Source organism: Acanthopagrus latus, chromosome 8 (assembly GCF_904848185.1).
Source record: "Acanthopagrus latus isolate v.2019 chromosome 8, fAcaLat1.1, whole genome shotgun sequence".
NCBI classification, from domain to species: Eukaryota; Metazoa; Chordata; class Actinopteri; order Spariformes; family Sparidae; genus Acanthopagrus; species Acanthopagrus latus.
Genome location: NC_051046.1, coordinates 7,974,014 through 7,997,259, shown reverse-complemented (window position 1 = coordinate 7,997,259; position 23,246 = coordinate 7,974,014). Strand labels below are relative to the sequence as shown.

The following is a 23,246-nucleotide window of genomic DNA, read 5'->3' as shown; positions in this document are numbered from 1 at the left end:
GCGGACTCTGTTTGATTTGATTCTGCTGTCTACTAATTCTTCGACACAAAGTGGTCTAACTGGCAGTTTAATTGAAAATCATTTTGAATATAACATTTATTATATGATATTAACTTCCTCGGGGCAAAATGTGCAGTAATCAGTTCAGAAAATGCAGACGACTTTGTGTATTTTTGCCCTTTTTTTCTCTCAAGAGTGCGACTGAGCTGTAAAGCTGCTACACAAAGGGACTGCATTGTGCTGCATATTACTTTGACAAGATAATTCCCCATAATTACATGATTTCTCCTTGTAATGGCAAGTGTTCACTTACAGCAGCAGAGATAATGTTTCCCTATCATCATAACATAGAGCACTTAAATGGAGTTCTCTTCAAGGACAAATCACAACTCCCAGCTTGTTTTCTGATCTTGGTAACAGATTTGCCAAAACAAACTGAAGCCATTTCTTTTATTTTTTTAAAAGCTGATTTATGTCACAGGACTTTTTTGTGGATTTGAATTTTTATGATCCAGCTTCTTCCTCTGATTTAGTGGAAGCTGAAAAACGCTCAGGTTTTCCGAGCTTTCCCGAGGGCTGAATGACGTCTGTAATTTTAAGTTGAAACACCTGATGCAATGTTGCATATTTAGAACCGTGGGAGCACGTCGTGTTTTTACATTTTCACTTGCGAGGGTGGAATGAACTATGCACGGAGTCAAACTTTGTTTCAGTCTTGCAGACAGTCATCCCTCCAAAGAACTGTTTCTTGTCTGGGCCGAAAAATTGTTCAGTGCTTCAAAAGCCTCTCACTTCTTTGGCCTGATATCCAGAAATCTGAGTGCACAGCAGGTTAGTGTTACTTTAAAAATGTTCTTAACAACACAAGTCGCACCACCTCTTGTGGGTCAGAACTGGGTTCTTTGCTTTTGAAAATGAAAATGAAAAAGTAAAAGCATCTTAGACGGGATAGTAATATTGAATTGGTGGGACACTGTGACTGATTACATTTCAGGTTCTCACTGGAACGTTGGTGGTAATAGTTTGAAGATATTTTCAGGAACCGGAGGACGAAACTCAAAATTCTGTGAATCATCTGTAGCTGTTCTAACCCTCGTCCCAACACAGAAGCTCAGTTTCTCATAAATCTGACAGGAAAGGGTCTTATCTTTTGTTTTTCCATGATTACAAAAAAATGTATTCATATAAACAATTGCTGTTGTATGATTATTTAATAAGCCCCTGTGGCCCCTGGCCTTCAGTGGGCTCTCCAGTAGAGGGCAGTGGACAACAGAGAGATGTTGAGAGGAAACTTTTTACAATCTTTAATTTCCTTATCTGATTTGATTTTAGTCTGTTTCTTGTTTCCCTACACGCAGAAATCAGGAATCCAAGTGCAAAGTAAAGACTTACCTGTCAACAGTTGGTAAAAGTAACTTTACTTTTAACTTTAACTTTGGTTTAGCTTTGTGCTCCTTGATGTGAAAATGTTTGTGGTGCAAATTAATAAAAGGCCTATATAAGTCACTAGGACCATATTTATCTGCTTTTAAATTACTTTTTGCAGACAATACTGCTGTACTTGGATTTAAATGCAGTATGTTTACATGTAATAAGTCACGTTGTACTCTGTTTTATTGGTGGATCGATTGTGTTTCTCAAGTAAACGATCTGAGTACTTCTTCCACAGGTACCAGCCAGTTGAACGTGCACGCTGCCAAACTTTTGAAAGTGAATAGACATTCCTGGCTGTTGTGTCTACCCTGTATGTGTGGAAGTCTATTTGTGTAATGACCTGAGCCGACCACCAGAGGGCAATCATTGCCCAGGCACCAGAAAAGTCAACATTTAGTTCTGCAAAAGTAGAACCTGTAGGCAGAGTGATGCAGGTAGAAGGAAGAAAAAAATAATAAGGGACAGGAGCAGACATGCAGTAGCTGCAAAATATCTGCAGTGTTTTTTTTTTTCTGAATCAACAACGGAACAGAAACATCCACCAACACACCCTGCTGCTGTGTCGCACTGCTAAAGGTGGCGCAGGACTAAAACTATTGACAGATGGTTCCCTAAACATTTCTCTTTTCTCACTCCAGGTTTATTTCTATCGTCCTTTGTTGTTTCTTCTCTATCTTTTTACTTGTGTTTCTTCTTCAGTCTTTGTCTTTTTTTGGCAGGGGGGGAGGTAGATGGAGCCTACACACTGGAGGGCATTGTCCTGCAGCAGGGAGCACTCCACTGGATGGTTTAATTGGAGTGCCATCACTTAGGGAACAGATTAGGAGTGTTGGAGACATCTTTCAACATTTGCCAGCGCAGACTATGAATAGAGTCCATGTGTGTGTGTGTAAAAAGTGGTGGTGAGTGGCTTTTAATGTAGCTGGAGTGTCACATCTATCTACGCTCCTGTTCAACGCTGAACATTTTGACTGAGATGAGGAAGCTCATGCACGGATCTACTTTCCCCACAGGAGACACAGAAGGACGAGCACACGACACCGGCTGTTTTGCTTGTTGTTATTTATTATGATGTCATCACAGCCTCGTTATTGCACTCATCATCAACACGGGCACTATTGCTTTTTTTTTTTTTCTTTTTCTTTTTGCGATTGACAAGTTCCAGAGTTCAACCTGACCTCCCTCAGATTCTGTCTCGTTTCAAAGCCCCCTGGAAGGCCGAGGACACATTTTGTCGTATAGCGCGGGGGGGCTACAGCACAGAGACCTTTGTAGAGCACATGGCAGTTGGCAGAGGCTGAATAGGGGGAAACAATGTAGTGGATGGTTTGCCGTTTGAAAAGGGGATATTCATGAGTAAAGCCAATTAAGGGAAGCCACAGTGAGAACTAGTGGGTACATGAGATGATAAACTGACTGCAGTGTGTGTGTGTGTGTGTGTGCGCGCGTGTGTGTTTCAAAGTGATGCATTTTCTTTACATCTAAATCCCGTTTTTGTTTTGTTTTTTCTCCTACACTCTCCAACTCCTCTATCTACCTTTTTCCCTTATCCCCTTTTCCAACCCTCCCTCAAGGCCGCCTTGTTGGCATGCGCTGTGAGTGGGCGCCCACATCTGAGTGCTTCAGTTTAAAGTGCGGGCCACCAGTCTGTTGGTCCGGCTTAGGCGGTGGTCTTGGCCGAGACTGGCTTCGGCCAGCAAGTCTCACACATAGAGCAGAGGGGTCAGGGGAAGAGTGTGAGACTGCTGTCGGAGGCTAGTCCCCGGACTAAATGAGAGGAGAATCAGGGTTAAGTGCTCAACCATTTAAAAGCTGGGGAGAGTAGAGCACCGGGCCTGAGTGAGCCAAATCTCATCAGTCACTGCCAATTTGAATCAAAAACCAGCACCCCATTTTTTTCCCTCTTTCTCTTCCTCTCCTCTCGCCCTCTCCTCCCACCCTCCTCTCCGCGCAGACAAATAGACATTCCGGCAGCGGATGTGGTGGTGGTTGTCCATAGCAACCCTGCCATGCGGGGTGTATCTTGTGGGAGCAGGACCACTGAGTGGATGGCTAAGCCTTCTGCTAACAAAGGCTGTGAATCTCTGAGATGCTTTTGAGCTTCCATAGAAGCGCTGTGACTTCTGGGCTGTGGGAGTGCTTTACATAATCCAGCAGCAGCAGTAGCAGCAGCAGCGGCAGCAGCAACTCCCCTCTGCTCTGCCACATATCGCTCTCTCCTCCTGCTCTCTGCACCTAACACACGCCCCAATGTAGGTCGGCTCGTCTTGGTTGCACCCCTCTAAAAATTCTTTCGATCTATCATTCATTGTGATAATCGCAGGGTGCTGTCGGAAGACCGGCTGTGCAAAAAAAAAAAAAAAAGGTGTGGAGCGGTCAAAAGATGGATGTTCAACAGTTCTGCCTGCACCTACTGTATGAATTTTAACAGGAAGGAGGTTGATTTTAAAATATCCTTGTCTGGGAGTTTAACAGTCAAAATTTATTTTATACAGCATATTTTTACCATTTAAGACTAATTAATAATGATTAACATTAATCGTCTAAATGCGATAAGTTCTTGCATGACAGGCGACTCTTTGAAAAGGTGCGACATGTGGGGATTAGAACTTGGATCATCAACAGAATATGAAGAAATAAAAGTTCAGACATTGTGACATGTGGATGCTCCCGTGCTAACTAAGCTAACAGTAGCCACAGTTGGTTACTCTCTTCATATGTTGCCCTCTATTAGCTTTGAGTTAAAAGTGAACAGGATGCCAGTTTGCTTACATACAACGCCTTCAAAATGAAATACGCTGTTACGCAAAATTAGTCCGCTAATTTAGTTTACTTTAGATTCACTTATAAAAAACGTATTCACACGTTCCCCAACCCCAACCTCGTGACTGTCGCCCAGCATTGACTCCCAGCCACAGAATAAAGAGTTTGATGGGTATGGATGTTTCTAAATGTTATGTATGTTATGCATATGAGCGCTACCCTCGACATCCTCTCTGTTAGTTGGGATCTGCCAGCAGCTGACACTGTGTGCTCTGCTTCCCCTCGTGAGCCTCTCTGGGACTGCCGTAGCCAGCTGCTCCACTGTGCCCCACGACGTCAACACATTTAACACAGACATGTAAACCGCACACTTGAATAAGTCGACGAGTCAACGACTTCATCTTAATGGTATAAGAGCTTCTCTTCCCCCCCTTTTTTTTCCCCCATCTTTTTATTGGAGCCGCTAAGCTGTAAAAAATGTCAAATGAGAATCAGTGTGATGGGTGTTTACCAGAAATATCCATTTTTTATGTTGTTTTTTTTTTTTTTCAAATCACAGACTGGAGAGAGAAGAGGTGGGGTAGAGAACGTCATTTCAACCTAAGGATTCCTCAGATTCACACTTCAGGTAAACAATCAATAGCAGAAGGCTCGCAAGGGATTAAAACTAAGTGGCATAAGTCACGCCCTGAAACATGTACTCTACTATACTTGGGGGGGGGGGGTTCACTTTTAACATTTACCGAACAGGGATTTGCAGCTGGTAATGTAAAAACTGATCTCTTACAACCTCTGCCTGGGGCACTATCAAACATACAATTAAGGCACATAGCCATATTCAAAAACATCACCACGTATTGTATCTATTGGGGAACAAAAACATCAGCTACCACTCCCCTGTAGTCGGAGAAAAAAAAATCAACATGTGTTCAGCAAAGCAGACAGTTTCCTTGTTGTTAGAGTAAAAATTCATAATTAGCGAGTAAGACACCAATTTGTTTTTTGTCGGCAGGACCATCGCAGCACTGCGAGTACTGACAGTTTTGAGGCAAAAGAAGTGAGTCGATGCACAATATCTTTTCAGCCCTGCCGTCAGTGACTCTCCATTACAGCAGTTTGAGAGAACAGGAGCGTACACACTGTTGCTTCGTTGAACACACGTCTAGAACTATGGCCATTTATATAAAGGGATTCCATGGTTAGAAATAGAAAAATGAACATTTGTATCAAAAGCAAAACATGTTTTCTTTTTTGTTTTTTTTTGTTACCTGCAAAAAACCCGGATTTAGGAGGCGAAGCAAAATCTCACAAGATGTGACGAGATAAACTCTCCAACTGAAAATGATGTTCGGGCACAGTGTAACTACAAAAATCAATGAGCTTGATGGATTTTTTTTTCTTTTTCTTTTGTACATGCCCGTGCCTGCCATCTTGCGCTATCCAGTTTTTCCTTTTTGTCCACATTCAATCTAGGGTCACAAGACTTGTCAACATTGTGCTGTTTGAACCATCAGTAGTATAATATACAAATGTACAGATACACAATAGAAATGCATACATAATTGGTTATTACAATGAGACCTACAAAAAAGCATGAGAATAAAAAGTCTGTGGGATATTGCAGGTGAGGCAAGCAGAGCCACAAAATGTGCATCCAGACTGAGGGACACACACACCCCCTCCTACCATGATTAAGCGCGAGTCTATTTACACCGCATCATAACAAAGCTATCAAAAACAAAGGCTCCAAAAATTCCTCCTAAAAACTTTTTTTGTTCTTTTGTTTCTCTACTTACAACAATGTCGATTCCATGTATGTACATCCCTAGAAAATAATTTAATTATAGTTACACACTTTCTACATTTTTTGTGAAACAATACAGTTCTAGTCCACAAGGAAGGTTTGTTTGTCTGTTTGTGCGTGTATTTGTGTGTGTGTGCGAATACAGTGTGTGTGTATGAGGTGGTTGAATGATGGTTGGCGGGGGGGATATAATGTTCATGGGTTGGCTAACAGTCGCGGGGGCGGGAGGGGGGGACAGATTTAGACTGGATGTGGTCACAGGGAGGACGTGGTGGAGTCGACGATTTCTCTCCCGTTGCACACGGTTGGGACTGGGTGGGCACTGACAGAAGCTGGAAAGAAGAGGCAGAACGACAAAGAAGAAAAGACGGATAATTACATTCTGTCATTCTGTGAGTAGAAGCCTTCCTCAGTTAATAAAACAATATCACATCATGTCGTTACATTTAAAGCTGCAGTATAAAAGCGTGACCTGAAATCAAATAATCTTAGTGAGGATGGAGGTCTAGATTCTGGCCTGGCCTCAGCATCGCCCTTATTGGCAAATTAAAGGGTAACTCCGCCAATTTTAAACACTCAGGTCTTGAAGAGAACTTCTGCATGTGTAAAACAGTAGTATAAAGTCTGGTGTAGCTACAGAAGGAGCTGCATGTAATCTGACAAATTGCCTCCAGTGATGTCACTCATTGACCAAGTTGCATTGTGGGTAATGTAGGCATCAAGTTTGTAAAAGAAGACAGCTGGTCTGCATTGCATTTATTTTCTCATTTCGGACAGTTTACAAACAAAAGATGAAAATCAACACAGCAGAACCTGAGCTATGTCCCACGTAATCTTCTTTCTTTTCAGAACCTGGTGCCTACATTACCCATAATGCAATGTAGCTACTGACATGCAGCTTCCTCTGGAGCCGCAAAAGATTTTCTACTAGTTTTTTTTAACACATATGTAGTAGTAACCCTGTAAATGTGGAAAACTGGTGGAGTTACCCCTTAAAGTTCGTATCCCTGCCAACATTTTTTTGAAGCCAATTAAAGTTTTGTATTCATTCAGGGGTGCAATGTGTGCTACAGATATTTTAAATATGTGAATAGTTGTTTCCTGTCATAACAAAAAACTTGAAATATGTGTCCAGTCTAAAATTCCATTCATCGTGCTTCTCTCTTGGCATCTCATTGCACGGCTCGACACTGCAGCTCTGTCGGCTGCATGCCACTCTTTACAGTCTTACAAGCTCATATTCTCACTTGTCAATCACGCATCACTGCAAAACGTAACGTTTGGAGTGACAGTAACAGACTTTTCAAAACTGTTCTGCGCTGTTCTATAGGAACAAATCCAGAAATATACAGAAAACAAACACCAAGATATTTGAAAAAAAAAAAAAAAGTTGTATCCCATATAGCATAAGTGGAACAGGGTCGTCTGTTGTTGTTGAATACTGAAAGCTGAAAACACCTTTTTGGCAGAGACATGATAAAAAAAGAGTGCAGGTCTAAACCCTGTCTCTTTAAAAATGAGGTAACTGCATGCAACCTACCGTGCGATGCGTATGTGGTGGCAGCCCCACTGACACTGAAGCGATTGAGGTTAAGCCTGTGGCTGATCACATTCTTCTGGGGCTGGAACATGATGATGTGGACCTTGGGAGCAAACATACAGCCCAGAACCACGAAGCCGCTCAGGCTGACTGAGATGCACATGGTAGTGGTCTGAACCTGCGGATAAAAGCAGGAGGAGACAGTAATTAGCAGCCAGACTTTGATGGATAAATCTTATGCTAATGTCGTACAAAGTAATTGCCGTTAAGCGCTAATCTGATGATGATAATCTGTAATAATGAACATTTTTCAAAGGCAATCTTTGAGTGACTATTACAAAGTGCTTGACAGAGAATAAAATAATACCAATACATTAAAGCCAATTTGATATGCAGTAGATAAATATAGACTAAAATAAAGCCTCAAGTATTTTAACAATCACTGAATGCACACAGAGCCAATGAGGCCTGCAAAAGGAGAGTAACTCTTTATTGAAAGACTTTGTTACCTTGCAATGGTCCAGAGGATAACAACTACACCACGGATCAATAAAAGACTTAATCAACAGAGACCACACAGGCTGAAGTTAACAGTATCTAAGCTTTGACTTCATTCGCTGTGATTCAATGTGCGAAATCAATCCTGAATACTATCTTAAGTAGGTGCAGAGAGGTGCAGGCTGTGCGTCCCATTCGGGTTTGCCGTATCATCATACGTCTATCTTTGCGTTCAGAGGGCTACAGGGTTGGATAACAGCAGCTCGCAGTTAAACCACAGTGCTGCACAGAGCAGCACATTAGTAATCAACCCCTTTAACATCTCCTCTGTGTATGTATACACTTACGTATGTGTGAGTGGGCAGTTGTGCATGTTGGTGATGCAATGCCTCTACCTGACTAATCTTAAAGTCAGATTACAAGGCCGAAGAGATGCTTATTTTACAGAGAGAGAGAAAGAGAGAGGGGAAGAGAGAGTGAGCTGTTTTTTTTGTTGTTTTTTTTTTCTTTACAGGGATCAAATGAGCAGCCCTGGCATCAGCACTCCTCTCTTATGCCCTTTGATACAGTGTACTGTGCGTGTGTGTCTGTGGAAGTGTGTGCTTAAGATTTGTATGGATCAGGTGAACACTCACTCGCTCCCCTTTGCTGTTAAATCTGGACATGTGTCAGCAGTTTGACAGAGCCTGTCTGTTTGTCATCCCAATACTGCAGAGCCGGGATGTTTGCCAGCAGGATTAGAAATTGTTTAAGCTTCCACTACACCTGTGTAGTCACTGTTCTGTGACTCCACAGTGCTTAATCATGTTGAGGGGGCAAAAAACTGCTCACGCAGTGACTTTAAAGGGACTTCCCTCCTGTTCGAGAAAAATAAATACGTCTCCAGAAGGTAAATCATTATGTTTTGGGCTAATGGGAATAATTAAAAGTTTGGGAGATACACTTTCTTGCCCGGAGTCAGATTCCACTATGAAGCTACAGCCATAGTCATTGTCATTTGTACGGATTAAACAATCAAGATACAATTTATTAGTTAGTAATCTTTAAAAGGGGCTCCTGTTTCCCACAGATTTGAGTCTTTATGCTGAGCTAAGTCAGCCAGCTGCTGGCGGTAGCTTCATATTTAACATGAGACTGGTAATCTTCTGATCTAACCCCGGGCAGGAAAGTGAATACGCTTGTTTAAGCCTATTTACTTATAAGATTATGGCCACATTCAGTCTAGGGTTGGGTTCGACATGTAGCAGTTACGGTTAGAATCAGGATTACTCAACAGGAAATTAATAAAAGTCAATGAATTGTCCTCCCAAAAGACACAGATACGTGTTTGTGTGCGTGTGTGTGCTCAAGAAGATACCCTGTAGTCACTAGATGTGACGTAGAAAATGGGAAGAAACGCCAGCCAGATTATGCAGGTGGTGTACATGGTGAATCCAATAAACTTGGCCTCGTTGAAGTTCTCGGGGCACTTCCTGGTCTTGAAGGCATACCTAAAGGGAGAGATTCATATTTCTACATAAAGACAGACACCACCTGTAGAAAAAAAAACCCCAAAAAAAACCCAGATACCAACCCACCGAAATCAATAAGACTTCTAAACTCAAACCAGCTGTGAAGCACTTACACAGTACACAGGATGACCAGGAGCACATCATATCCCAGAGACAGCAGCATGCTGGAGTCGCGAACGTTACACTTGAGGATGACAGTCTGTCGTCGTTCTGGCAACGTGAAGCGCCGTGTCCCGGGAACTTCCAGCAGCAGCCAAACTGACACCATCACTAACTGGACGGAAATTAAACTCAGACAGATGAACACCTGAAAAGAGAAGGGAGGACAGGAAGGTTAGGTCATCAAGATCCACTGTCTGCCCGTCTGTCCCTCTGACGGATGCAGATGGATAGATCTGATGCCGCAGTCGCTCACCTGAGAGGACGGGCTAATGAAGCGTGGCCTTGCTGCACCCGCTCCATCTTTCACGCCGCTGAAAATCCTGGCGATTCTGTTGGTTTTGGTGAGCAGGGCAGAGTAGCAGACAGCGAATGACGTGCCCAGGCCGAGGCGCCGTAGGGCACAGATGGCAGGAGATGGTTTGGCCAAGAAAAGGAAAGTCATGGCGTAGGACATGAAGACTCCCGAGAGGAGGATGTAACAGAGCTCCCTGCCCGAGGCTTTCACCAGTGGTGTGTGGTTGTGTCTGATAAACACCCAGAACACCAGACCGGTGCACATGAAGCTGTGGACGAGGAGGGAAAGTGTACGTAGACAAGCAGACAAGTAGTTTCATTAGTCACAAACGGTCCTTTTCAAATCCATGACATGCAAATATAGAAGCCCCATTGTTCTTGTATTGCTTTGTAGGGCTTATATTCAATTCTGACGATACAAGAGAAAATGCCTTCAGGATGAGGACTATCTGGTGTGTTTTGTAAATGGAATACTATCTTGAGTAACAGAGGCGGATACATGGCTGCCAGCATTAAACTGATGCTCTCAGCTTCCACATAGTGAAGATGCAGTAAGCTTACAATGCGCTCCTTGGCCATGTATGAGTATAAAGGTGACACTCGGTTGCTGTGGGTAGAAGGCTAGGCTAGTTAGCTGGCCATGCCATTTTTCCCTTGCAATTTTGCTTGTGTGTTTATGATTTAGCAGAGGCGAGTGGAAAGAACACCCTCCGGGCTCTTTAAATGCTGAGTATTGCTATCATCAGAGCCTCACGCACGCTGCCTCAGCCAGTGGAAAAAAAAAGTGCTGTTACGATTGCTCAGCTGTAACTGGACAATCACTGTTCAGGGGTTTCAATTCTTTTACCTAAGATGGTGAAGGAACCCCCTTCCCTGCTCTACCCCCTATCGGTTCATACTAGTTGCCTTAGTAGGTTGAGTTGGTGAGGTTCCGAGCCCTTGCGTAGAGAAGGCAATGGAATTCAAAATGCATGGCCGTCACGTGATTCAGAGACACTTCCGAAGGGAGCTGGCGCGACTCTCTCTACTCAAGGACTACGTTTAAACATTAGGAGTGATGATTGGGTAAGAGTATCAGGGTAAGCCAATTACAGGCTGAGGAGGGTGGCTCATTCAGTGGGGAGTGAACAGTCGATTCCGTTCCTTCATCCCTAAATCCATACAGGCACTCACGTAGAACTTGACCACCAGTCGGGCACCATTACTAACATCATGTTGACAGCCCTTTATCACTCACCCTACACAGGCGATGGTAATTGGACCAATGGCCCAGGCATCTTCCCACATTATGTAGTCCTCAGGAAGGTCGTAACAGGAGGTAAGGTCATCAGTGGGCCACTGGCCAGGAGCGCAGGGTGAGCATGTGAACTCATCAGCCAGGTATTCATGAGGCTCGCAGGCTGTACAGATCCAGCAGCAGTATTCACCTGGGAGACAGGAATATGAGCAGCAGAGTATGACAGTCTGAGATTCTTTTCAAAAGGCATTCCTGCTCGGTACGCAATGTCTCTATGACAAAAAAAAAAAGAACACCGTCTCCTACCTGCCTGCATTTTCTTCATCTCGTTGCGCTCACAGGGGTCGCTGCACTGAGAGGTGGGCACAGCGTCTCTGGGCCAGTGAATCAGCTCGTTGCTGAGACTCAGAGTCTCTGCCCATTCACCCACCGGCACGTAAATGTAACGATCGGCAGAGCGCTGGTAGCTGAAGATGTTGTATCGGCCCATGCCGTCCCCCTGGGAATCAAACTTCACGACTGTCTCGCTGCCAGGGGGAGCGAAGGGAGCTGGAGGGGGAGGGGGGGTGAGAGGAGACAAAGAGTGGAGGAGAAAGTGATAAGACGAGTGGAGAAAAGGAGATTAAGGCTAAACAATTACAAACAAGCATCCCATTGATGTCTCATTGATGCCTGTTAAAAGCAGCAGTGAGGACAGAGACAATAAGCCACGGTCAGTTAAGCCTCAGGAGTCCAGAACAGACAGTGAAGGGCATTTTACAATAGTGTTTTCATTGATGAAGACCAGCCAGTTACTAAAGTATTTGCTAAGAGGCTATAAATGCCTGGTGCGCTTGGTGATGGCTGTGTGTATCATTGGCCTCCCGTCTTTCCCTAAGGTCACACAGGGACAAAAACGCCGCTCTAAAATCGGAACTGACAAAGATTATTACCAAATGCATCATTAACAAACTGCCCATAAAGTCGTACAGGCATGAAACAGAGGACTGAATCCCCGGGCAGTGCTGCAACTACCCACACATTGATAGAATTAGCCTCTGGGTCTCTCATGTGAGGGAGGTACACTGCTGAAACTGCCAAATTGGTTTGTATACAAGTTGTTATGAAAGGATTACCATCTACCCTGAGGATGTGGGAACAGAAGACGTTTGTAAAATTGGCAGGATGCTGAAACCATTAAAAACAACCCAAGGAGAAAAGTGGCCATGGACTGGCAAAAAAAAAAGAAAAAAAAAAAAAAGAAGCAACTTCTCGCAGGCGGTGTTGGACCTGACAGTGCTGACACTTGGTCGTTTTGACACAGACAAAGTGTATGTCACTCCGACAGTGCCACTTCTGTCCTTACAGCGGAGCAATCAGCTCCGTGCTGCTGACACACTGCACCGGGCTGAGCGTTATACGCTGCTGCCTCCCCTGTCAAATGATGATGTGGCTGGGGATAGTGCAGCGAGCACCGGCTTTATAAGGCATCACTCTTCGGCGCATAACAAGGCCCTCCGTCGTCAGCGCGCCGCGGCATTAATGATACCCGCGCCGCCTTCCTCATATCTCTGTGTCATGGGGTAACTGCAGGAATCACGGGCCAAATTCTTCCTCCAAACATACAGCTTGGGTTCAGTGGAATGAATAAAACACAGTTTGTGAATAAAGCTGCTGGTCTGAGAAGTGTGTGTGTGCATATGTGCGTGTATGTGTATGTGTGTGTGTGAGGATGTGCGCACACACGCCTGTGGAAGCTCCATTAGGTTTTACTTTACAGTGTGATGGTTAAGGTATTGCTCTGAGCGCTGTGGGAGGCTCTGCTGACAGAACCAAAGCTCTGACCCTGCTGTTAGCTCCCCGTGTGTGTGCGCGCGTGTGTGTGTCCGTGCCAATGAGTGTGTGTGTGTGTGTGTGTGTGTGTGTGTGTATACGTGCTCGCAAACGCCAGCGAGGGCTAAAGCTGTGCTATTGTTGTGCGAGCTCGGTGTGTTCGGGAGAAGAATGGCGTGTCAGATGGCAGCAGAGGGGGTTAGGGTTTATGAAATCCATAAATCACAGAGACAGCACAACCCTCTATCTTTCCTCCTCTCCCTCTGTCACAGGAAATTTTAAGTGTCAAGTCTTCTTTGGATTTTGGGGCTAAATGTTTAGGTGACAGCCAGAATGAAAATGATTTCAATAAGAAGGCGCTGATAATATCTTCAGACAGAGAAGAGTTATGAATCCATTATACCGCAAGTTGGAAGATAATAAAGTCTGCTAATAACACTGAGCAGTATCACCAGCCAGGCCTCCTCCTCTCAGACTCCCGTACACACTCCCAGAAAACACTTGCTAATTATCATAACTGCACCTTATTAGGACCTTAGATGTGTGCTGAAGCCTAATTAGCTGTATGTGGTAATTACGTGTAATACAGACTAAAGAGATAACAGCATTAGCCTACAGACCCATTTGAGGGTGTCTTGTCCTTGACTTCCCTCAAACGCATCACATCCAGAGAGCAACAGGACTCAGAGGGCCGGCGATTCCTCCCAATAACCAACACAAGCGACCTTGCTGACGTGACAAAGCAGCTTATCAGAAAAAAAAAGAAAAGTGTATGAGGGTGCAAGTTAGAGCCGGCGAAGGCCATCGAGACTCCTCTGGTGACTGCAGAGAGCTGAGACACGCAGCTCGGATCCTTGACTGATGGGTGCCACCCTCTCTTTCCTCAAACAGGCTGGATTTTTAAAGTCTGGTGGCTCTAAGATTTTGGCTCTCACTAAACAAGACTGAAGCCACTCAAGAGGGGAATGCCGCAAGTTATTCCACCTCGCCGTTCTGTATAAAAGGTACGGACATTGAATGAAGGGGCATTGCTTTCCACCTTTAACATACTACTGTAACACTTTTGTAGTGAGTTTCCCCGAAAACTGGTTACACGTCACACACGCGGTGAAAACTGTTAGCAAGGTAACACAAATTCAGCTGAGGCTGATGGGAGTGCCGATCCTTTTGCAGGTATTTGGTCATGAACCAAAGTACTCGGCAAATGTAAAATCCAAAATGATGATTGTAAATGGAGTTAAACGTTTGGGATTCACAGAAGTTAATATAATCCATCCTAAGGGGCAAATAAACGCCTGCACCAAATTTCACAGCAATTCATTGAATAATTGGCGCTGGAGGAAAAGTCAGGAGGAGTCATTAGGCTTCATCCTCTAGGAACTACTCTGAGCAAAATGTAGCACCAATCCATCAGGGTAGATTTACAGGATAGACACTACAGGGACAGTGAGAGGATCACCAGTGTGTCATTTGGCTCCATCATCTGGGATCAGTGGATCTCTGAAAAAAATTCATGATAATCCATCAAGAAGTTTTTGAGATATTTCAGTCTGGTGGACAGACTGAATGAGTCATGCACCTCCCGTGGCTATGAAGCGCTTGCATTTCAGCGAATGCGCAGTTCAAAGGAAGTTTCCTTGTGACGTAACCACAATCTCGACCAATCAGATCATTCAAAGAAGTGAACGTGGTGACTTCTTCCAAGCAGCATGACTGATGATGCTGCGCCACCTCATTCATACGACACTTCCTGCAGATTGCGTCCAGCTGAGGCCCCCCGGCATCCAAAGAAGGGACGTGCCTTCTCTGTGACCTTCTCCAGCTGTGAATATGCTGCTCTTTATCTGAGAGGATTCATTGCATTGCCGCCCAAAAATACTGCTCTTCTTTTTTTTTTTGCGTGAATGCAGTTGATCAAACAGCTGGTGCCCCAGATCATAAAACAAATAACTGAAAAAACAAAACAAATAAAAGCTGGGGCGAAACAAGTGGCTCTTGTAACTCAGATCCCTCAAATTTTTTGAGATGCTTTAGCATTTACTGCTAACTTGAGAAGCACCTTATTATTCCGGCTTAATTAGAAGCATGGTGAAAAACAGGCTTTTCATTCAGAAGCTGTGAAATTAATTACGTTCTCGGCCATGTCGGGCTAAAGCGAAGCCCAAGGGGGATTGTGGGTATTAAAGGCAGGGAGGGAGAGGGGAGGCGAAGGGGCTTGGGAGGAATAAGTAGGAATAAGTAATCTCAAAGTGGAGAGGGGAGAGTGAGCGAGGTACACAGACACACAGAGAGAGAGAGGGCAAATCTTGCCTTTGTGTGAACGTGTGACCAAGAAAAAAAATCTGAAAGCAGACTGCTGATGAGACGTTGGCTCGGGAATAGAAAGTTGTGTGTCGGAGCATCGAATCAACTGAATCCTGGATTTAGTTGTGATCATGGAAGTTTGACAAAGTAGGTCCACTCACTCACAAAGCACATCTGTTCCAGGTAGAACAGAAAGCTGCAGGCGCTGAATGCTAACGGCGCGACCAACCTTTCTCGTCCTTTTTCCCCCCTTTGCTTCACATGGTTGATGACCTTCCACATCTGTGCCCAGACACACACACACACACACACACACACACACACACACATATCCCCGAGAATATACAGATTTGGACACAGGGATGCACTCACACGTCACAAACGCACACACAGACGGATCACATCAGCTATATTTGTTCTCCCGGCGGAGTTGGTCCCCGCGGACGGAGGCGCTGCCTGGGCCACAGAACCAACAGGCCACAGGGGAGCAGAGGACAGATAGGGCAGAGAGAGGGAAGTCGCGAACAAGTGAGAGAAATGTATAGGAGGAAAAGGTGGCGGAGCGACGAGGCTTGACAGAAAGGAAAGGCGGTGAGATAGCGGGGAGACAAAAGAAGGGGACCGGACGGCCGAATGCTGGACTGGGGGGGGTGCTGGGAGGGAGGATGAGCACGGGAGACAAGATAAGGGGCTGAGAAAGGAGGAAAGTGACAAGGGAGAGGGATACGAGGGAAGAAAGGGAGAGGAGATAGCAGGAGAGAAAAAGCAAGAAACTGATGTGACGGCAGCCGAGATATAGGTGGACGGAGGAAAGCCTTTAGACGGAGGAATCAATAAAAGAAAAGGTGAAGGATGGATGGAGGGATGGATGAGCAGAGAGAGAAGGAGTGGAGGAACAGACCGGCGCAGGGAGGCGGTGGAGGCAGGAGAGCAACCTTGTGAAGTCTGAGTGGGATGTGCTGTTTTTGAATGTAGAGAAAGAGAGAGAGGGAGAGAAAAAGAGAGAGTAGGACACTCACTCTCCGGGTGAGACAAGGAGAGGGATGTATAGAGAGATGGAGGGGCGAGGAGTGAGAGAGAGGGAGAGACAGGGAGACGGAGAGACAGAGGAAGGAGGGAAGGAGGGAGGGAAGGAGCGAAGGTTGTTCTTCTAGCATCTAAACGTTGCAGTAAGCTCTCTGCTCAATATGGCCCTGAAGGCACACCGCCTCTGCTAACACAGACATATCACACACACACACACACACACACACACACACACACACACACACACAGACACAAAAGCACAGGGAAGGGGGAATATCACATCTATCAACACTATTTGAAGAGAAGCCTGCATGCATGTGTGTATATACTGATATGTTTGCTGCAGATCGGGGCGGTGGGTGGGTGGGAGTTGAATGATGGCTTTGAGAAGTGTGTGGGTTGGGGGTGTCTGCAATTTCACGCTGTTGGGAAAAAAAAAAAAACAAGCATTTTCAAGCTGCCTCTTTGTAAAAAAAAAGAAGAAGAAGAAGAAGAAAAGCCGACTGTTTTGCACGTGTGCGTGTGTGTTCCGCGCGTGTGCACGTGTGTGTGTTTTTCACGTGTGTGTGTGTGTGTGTGTGTGTGTCGAAGGGATGCAGCGAGGCCTCGTAAAAAATGCGCAAAATGTGCCCCTGCGTCTATTACTAGTTGGTAGGGAGCAGTTCCCATGATCTACCGGATCAGTCCAACAATTGGCAATAGTGTCGGCTTCATTACCATAGCAACTAGCGAGATGAGACTAGATGAAGAGAGAGCGGCGTATGAAAAACACACTCCTGGCCACACAACACACTGCCTCGGCGCACCACATACGCTCGCGGCGGAACACAACACAAACAGCCTCGTCGCAGCTAAAAGGACACAGTCCGCTGCGCTGTGAATGTAAAGTCAGGGCGGGTGCGGGGGGGCAGTAAATCAGCGTATTGGGGGGCGGGAATACGTAAGCGAGGATCTAACTTTGATGCGCGTATAATGAACACACGCGTGTATGTGTGTGTGTGTGTGTGTGTGTGTGTGTGTAAGAGGAGGAGATGGGAGAGAGATAGAGAGCGCCGAACAGTGTTGGTTTTCCGTCTGCTACAGTTCAGACTGAGAGCACTGCGGATGGTGATGCTGCAGTATTTATACCCCACGTTCAACCTCAACTCACCTCGGCTCCTTCCTCTACACGCTGCCGATGGAGAGATGTATATGTACAGCGGTGCGTGTGTGTGTGTGTATGTGTGTGTGTGTGTGTGTGTGTGCGTCATTCAGCAGCTCAAAAACCGAACGCCCGCCACGGATCCCATTTTAACCGCCCCGCCACCTTTTAAAACCCTCCTCACAGTCTCACCGTCACAGATTCTTTGAATGCAGCGGGGGGCGCGCCCCCCCCCCCCCCCCCCCCCCCACACACACACACAGATACAGCTGTTTGCCATGCTGTCACCGTCGTCACTGACGCTGAGCTGTAAAGAACTCGCAGATCCTTGTACATGCTGTTACTCTTTCCCTGCTGCAGAGTGAGAGAGATGCGCCTCATGGACATACATCAGTGGTGAATAGGAGGGGAGGGAGAGCGGGAGGGGAGAATGTAAAGGAGAAAGATGATCAGAAATAAAGATGTTGGGAAGTCACAGCGGGATTCACACCTCCTCTCCTCTCCTCTCCAACTTACTCCACAGCATTTTTTAAACTTTCTATGTGTGAATCTATCCTGTCCTTCTCTGTATGCTTCCTATAAGGGAGTGGTTATCATCTGTGCCAACTGGAGGCTGCAACTGCAATCGCCTTGACTATTTCCTCTCTCTCTCTCTCTCTCTCTCTCTTTCCTTCCCTCTCTATCTTACTCACACTCTTCCTCCCTCTTTCCTTCTTTCTGTCTCCTCCTCTCAGGCAGAAGTGCTCCGAGTCCTTTGATTTGTAGCAGAAATGAAGATGGGGAATTTCAAAGAGAATCCTCGTCTTGTGCTGACGCACGCTGTCCCACTCCGGCGTTGCCTCAGTGCTCCCTTGTTCCTTCCCTCCTTTCCCTCCCTATCTCTTTTTCCGTCTCACTCCCTTTTCCCCTCCCGCACAAACTCTCTTTTTCTCGTTTTAGTCTGCCTGTCAGTCTTATCTGCAAGCCTCCTTCTCCCCCCACCCCCCCTTCCCTCCGCAGGTGAGTGCCATTCTTTCGTTCCTCCATCCATCCCTCTCGCTCGCTCCCCAGCGTCCCGTGGCAAAGCTGCCGCGTTAGTGCTGTTTGTCTGGCTGTTTTGATGTCTGCTCCTGGTCACGGTTGGGAGACGAATAAGCACCTCTAAACCTGTGTCAGTCCCCGAGACACAGCAGTTTATTTATAACGCTTTCTTTGTACGCCATCTGTCAGTCAAGCCAATCCTCTGTCTCCGCTCCCCCAACTCTACAGAGACTGACAGACAGACAGGCAGCCTGCTATAGGAGCTATTATAACACACACAATCTCATTAGTGCGAGAGAAGAAGAATATGGCTGACGGATTAACTGCAGCTCGTATTCCTCAAAGCAACTTTGTAGTGTCGTATCAATTACGCATGGGTAATAGGTGTCAATGGCAGGCTGGCTCCGACAATACATAGCAATTAAGCGGATTTGTCTCAGTACTTTTTATGTTCTGTGTTTTGGCTGCTCGGGCTGAGGAGAAGGACAACATCCCTGTGTTGTTCATGAGAGGACTATTAACTAGGCGCCCTCACATTTCCGTCTATTTCCTTGCTATCTCCCTCCCCCGTTGCTCCCCAACTTCCTCTCAAACATTCGCTTCTTTCCACACTTCATCCACCTTGAACACCTTATCTCGGACTCTTGGCTTTCTTCGCCACGCTCCAGCTCTCTTACCTGTGAAGCTGACGTTAAGGATGTAATCCCTGTAGAGTCTGCGCCCATCCAGCGCTTTCATGCTGTCGCAGAGCTTGGTGGTGTTGAAGCACAGGCTCCGTTGCATATTGTGGAGGGCAGCGGCCATGGCGTACACCGCGTTCACCACGAACATGATCTTGGACTCTGGCTCAAAGTTACTCTTGTCCATTAACAAGTCCTGGTCACAGGGCGGGAGGGGCGTCTCTCCCAATCCAACACCTCCCCCACCACCCAAAGAGCACTGGAACCGCTGCTCCCAGAATTCCCTGTACCAGGGATTACGAAGGTTTTTCCCTGGGTTTAGGCTAAGGAAGTAGCGGTTGAATTCCGGCACGGGATTTGCTGCCAGCTCAAGTGTGATGGCTCCTTCGGCAGTGACCTCATTTCCCTTGACGATGCTTTCCTGTGCACCCCAGCCATCGCTGGCCACCCAGATGAAGGAGGTGTTAAGCCTGGCAGCGGCTGCCAGCAGCTCTCTGGCATCGTCGCTGCGCAGGAAGAGGACGGCCACACGGGCATTTGGCTTCTGGAGGAGCTGACGGATCACAGCTTCATAGGACTTCTTGGCATTCGAACGCCCCACCTGGACAGGAAGAGGACATTATGTAATGACAGATTTACTGTAAATGCTCCTTCAGCTCCCGACTGGATCTGATGTCCCTATATCACCCTGTGTCACTTTCTTTCATGGGAGGAAAAACACACGCCTCCTGCACTTCTGTCTCACACCATCGTGCACCTCCGTAGCAAATGAGATGAAAAAATGTGACTGTGAAAGTACCCAGAATAAGTTCTTGGAGATAAGCTTTCATTTTCTGCCTCACAACTGATAAGACCAATGTAATATAAACCCCATTTGTGTGTAAGACAAGATAAGACACGGGGACAAACTTTTATATACTCAAACATGGTGCCCCATTCTTTGTTACTGGTGCAGCTTCAGGCCATTCATCAGCGTGACACTTCTTATTAAAGTTTGGGGGGTTTTTGCTATCAGGCTATAATCACGCAGATATAAACTCATTCTATAGTGCTGTTTTACCTTCTCTGATGTAGCGATACAGATGTTCCTCATGCGCGCCTCCTGCTCGAAGGCCTCGATACCGGTTTCCCCGTAGTCGCCCTCCGACGCCACAGTGGACACGTACGTCCAGTTGAAGAAGCGGAGAATCTCGGCCATGGCTTTGGCCTGGTAGAAGTCGGGGGGCACTGTGCGGGCGAAGTAATCGTAGCGGGTCTTGTCGCTGAGCTTGGCACTGGTGGACGCGTAGCTTATCTGAGGGATCTGAAAGAGCCTGAGAAGATTGGCAACCTGAGGGGAGAGGTGAGATGAACAGGTGAGATTTTGTCCCAGAATGAGCTCATATTCACAATTAAATTATAGAGGAGTGACGTGCATGTTGTCCTTTCCATGATCACTGACAAAGAGAATCCTGACTTGTGATGTACTCTGTATCTTTTTTGTACGTTGACCCGTTAACCTCCAGTTCATTTCTGTCTGTAAGGAGCGTTTTCCTTAAACGTGGTTTGATTAGCGGTTACAGCGGCAAGAGTTTGAGTGTGTATCCGTCAGGCCTGCGATGTGGAACCGCTTTAAAACTCAACTTGACTTAACGAGAGTGTAATGTTTGCGATGCAAATGTTTTGAGAGGTGGCGGCAGCAGAGCCAATTATTGTGCAATTAATTTAATGGGGCACTCGAAAGAAGCATACAAGTACACACATAGAGCGGGAGACTGGAGGATAAGCAATGGAAGTGGTGAAGTGTCTCAAAAACAAAACACTTCTGTGTGAGTAACGTGAAAAATGAGAGCCACATTAGAATAACGAGGATTAACCCTTTCTCTGCTATCTGCCGGTCAGATACTGCTACGAAGGAAATATTTGCACCTTGGACCGCTCGACAGGTAAAACCATAATCATTTGTATACAGTCCTGATCCTCAAAAAGTTGGGATGCTTTATTGTGACAGTCTTCTAATTTTTTTTGAAATACGCTCAATGAAAACCACGCAAAGACAATATATTTAATGTTTGACCTATTCATCTGCTTAAGGTAAACACATATATTCTTATTCTGAATTTGATTCCGCCAACATGTTTCAAACAAGTCGGGACAGGCCAAAAAAAATGATCAAAAATCACCTGTTTGGAACTTTCCACAGGTAAGCAGTTCATTGACAAAAGTTGATGGTATCGTGATCGGGGTATGAAAGGATCAATCTCAATCAGTTGTTCAGCACTTTGTCAAACACATGACTGTATAAATGATATTACCACTGGGGCTCGGGAACACTTTGTAAAGCCGCTGTCGGTTAACACAGTTCATTTGCAAATGATCGCTCTCTGTTTTTATTGATCTTTTACGCAGCGGCTCCAGTTTTTGGAAATCAGGGTGTCACACATCAATGTCACTGCTGAGCTCAGTATTTCCGAATCAACAATTTCTGATCAATACTGGGTATTCCAAACAGTGAAGTCAAAAGAAGCAGTTAGGGAGCGCCTTGTCTTTAATATTGTCTGATGGAACAAAGAAAAAACAAAGAATTGAACTCAACATGACCTCAAATGTTCTCTGGAGAAAAAAATGTCAGTGCCTTTCATAGCTTCTTTTTGGTAGCTGGCAAGTAAAGATGTCTGCTTAAGGGCTGTCAGCCAGCAGTGTGAATGATGTCAAGAATATATCAACCACAATATTATTAAACCGACACAGCTATTTAAATATGTGCGTCACTGCAGGGGTGGTGCTGTTGTGTTAAAAAGGTTTTTCAAAAAATGTCCCTGGTTTGTATCGGCCAGTAGATTTTTCATGTGCCTCTTAAAAAAAAAAAGTTAAAAATCATTAGCGAGTTGTCAAAGACTTGGAAAATAAGACTGGATAATAATTAAAAAAATAATTGGAATGATCCTTTAATACATGTGTTTTATTTTTTTTATCAAAGGATGAATTAAAAACGTATTTAGCAGGTTGCTGCTGATAGGATTTGCTTCATGCATAATGTGATTATTTAAAGATAAAAGACAATGCGGCAAGTGTAGGCACACACACACGAAGAAACACAAAATAGTGTACACACACACACACACACACACACACACACACACACAGACACAGACACACACGCATGCATGCATGCGCGCACAAGTTCAATAAATCACTGACTCATGCATTAGTGATGGACATCATCTGGGGTCTACTGATGTCCATATAATATTCCCTTTTACTGTTGATTGGGGTTCGGTCATGTTCTCTTCATTACAATTTTACTCACAGGCGCCAACACAAACAGTGGAAATATTATTGCTACTCATTCTTGTGCGCACAAAAGACACGTAAACATGCACAGCCAAACAAACACACACGCACATGCAAATAAACACAAATTGCGCGGCCGTTCTGTTCTCGCCTCAGTTTAATCCTTTTAGAGCGCATCACTCTGGGCTTTTCTATATTTCATTCATAGCACAGCTGATGAGCTGTTTTGACAACATGTCAGAATCTCATTAGACTAATAATGTAGAAGATTAGAAAACACGTTGGCGTGCATGTACGCGGATGCGCACGAGGACAGGTCGACATGCAAAGAGGCTACCTGTGCCGACACACGCTCGGGTGGCTGCTTGTAGTGCTTTGGGGGTTTTTATGGTTTTGAGACGGCAGTTGACTTAAATGTCAGGGAAGGTCACGCTGCAAGATGTAACCGCATTGCTCCATTACCTGCCAGTGAACAATGACTACAGCCAGCTAAGAGGCCTCTCTGTAGGGACACTGAGAGTTTACTCTGTTAGGAAAAGCTGCTGCCTTCCTGCGAGAGAGAGAGAGAGAGCGAGCGAGGGGAAGGGAGATATGTACTGTAGGAATGGCTTGAATATGAGAGACGAGTAGAAAAAAAAAATGAAAGGGGAAGGAGGAAAAAAATTGGTGCAGTGGAGGGCTGCTGTGTGTTTTCTGCTTGGAATGCAAGTCACACACACTCACACAGACACACACACACACACACAC

General features: G+C 45.4%; 1 protein-coding gene across 2 annotated transcripts in view; it reads right to left on the bottom strand.

The window, feature by feature from the left end:
- Nucleotides 1-2,478: 2,478 nt before the first annotated feature.
- Nucleotides 2,479-23,246, bottom strand: part of grm3 (glutamate receptor, metabotropic 3) — a 42,186-nt gene continuing 21,418 nt past the window's right edge. For both annotated transcript variants that reach the window (XM_037108311.1, XM_037108312.1), the window contains exons 6-14: nt 20,287-20,556; nt 19,224-19,827; nt 11,550-11,792; nt 11,244-11,433; nt 9,966-10,275; nt 9,664-9,857; nt 9,397-9,529; nt 7,542-7,719; nt 2,479-6,333 (exon numbers count right to left, since the gene is read on the bottom strand). In XM_037108311.1, the coding sequence (XP_036964206.1) occupies nt 6,257-6,333; nt 7,542-7,719; nt 9,397-9,529; nt 9,664-9,857; nt 9,966-10,275; nt 11,244-11,433; nt 11,550-11,792; nt 19,224-19,827; nt 20,287-20,556 (2,199 nt within the window). In that variant the 3' untranslated portion in view covers nt 2,479-6,256. The remainder of the gene's footprint in view (nt 6,334-7,541; nt 7,720-9,396; nt 9,530-9,663; nt 9,858-9,965; nt 10,276-11,243; nt 11,434-11,549; nt 11,793-19,223; nt 19,828-20,286; nt 20,557-23,246) is intronic.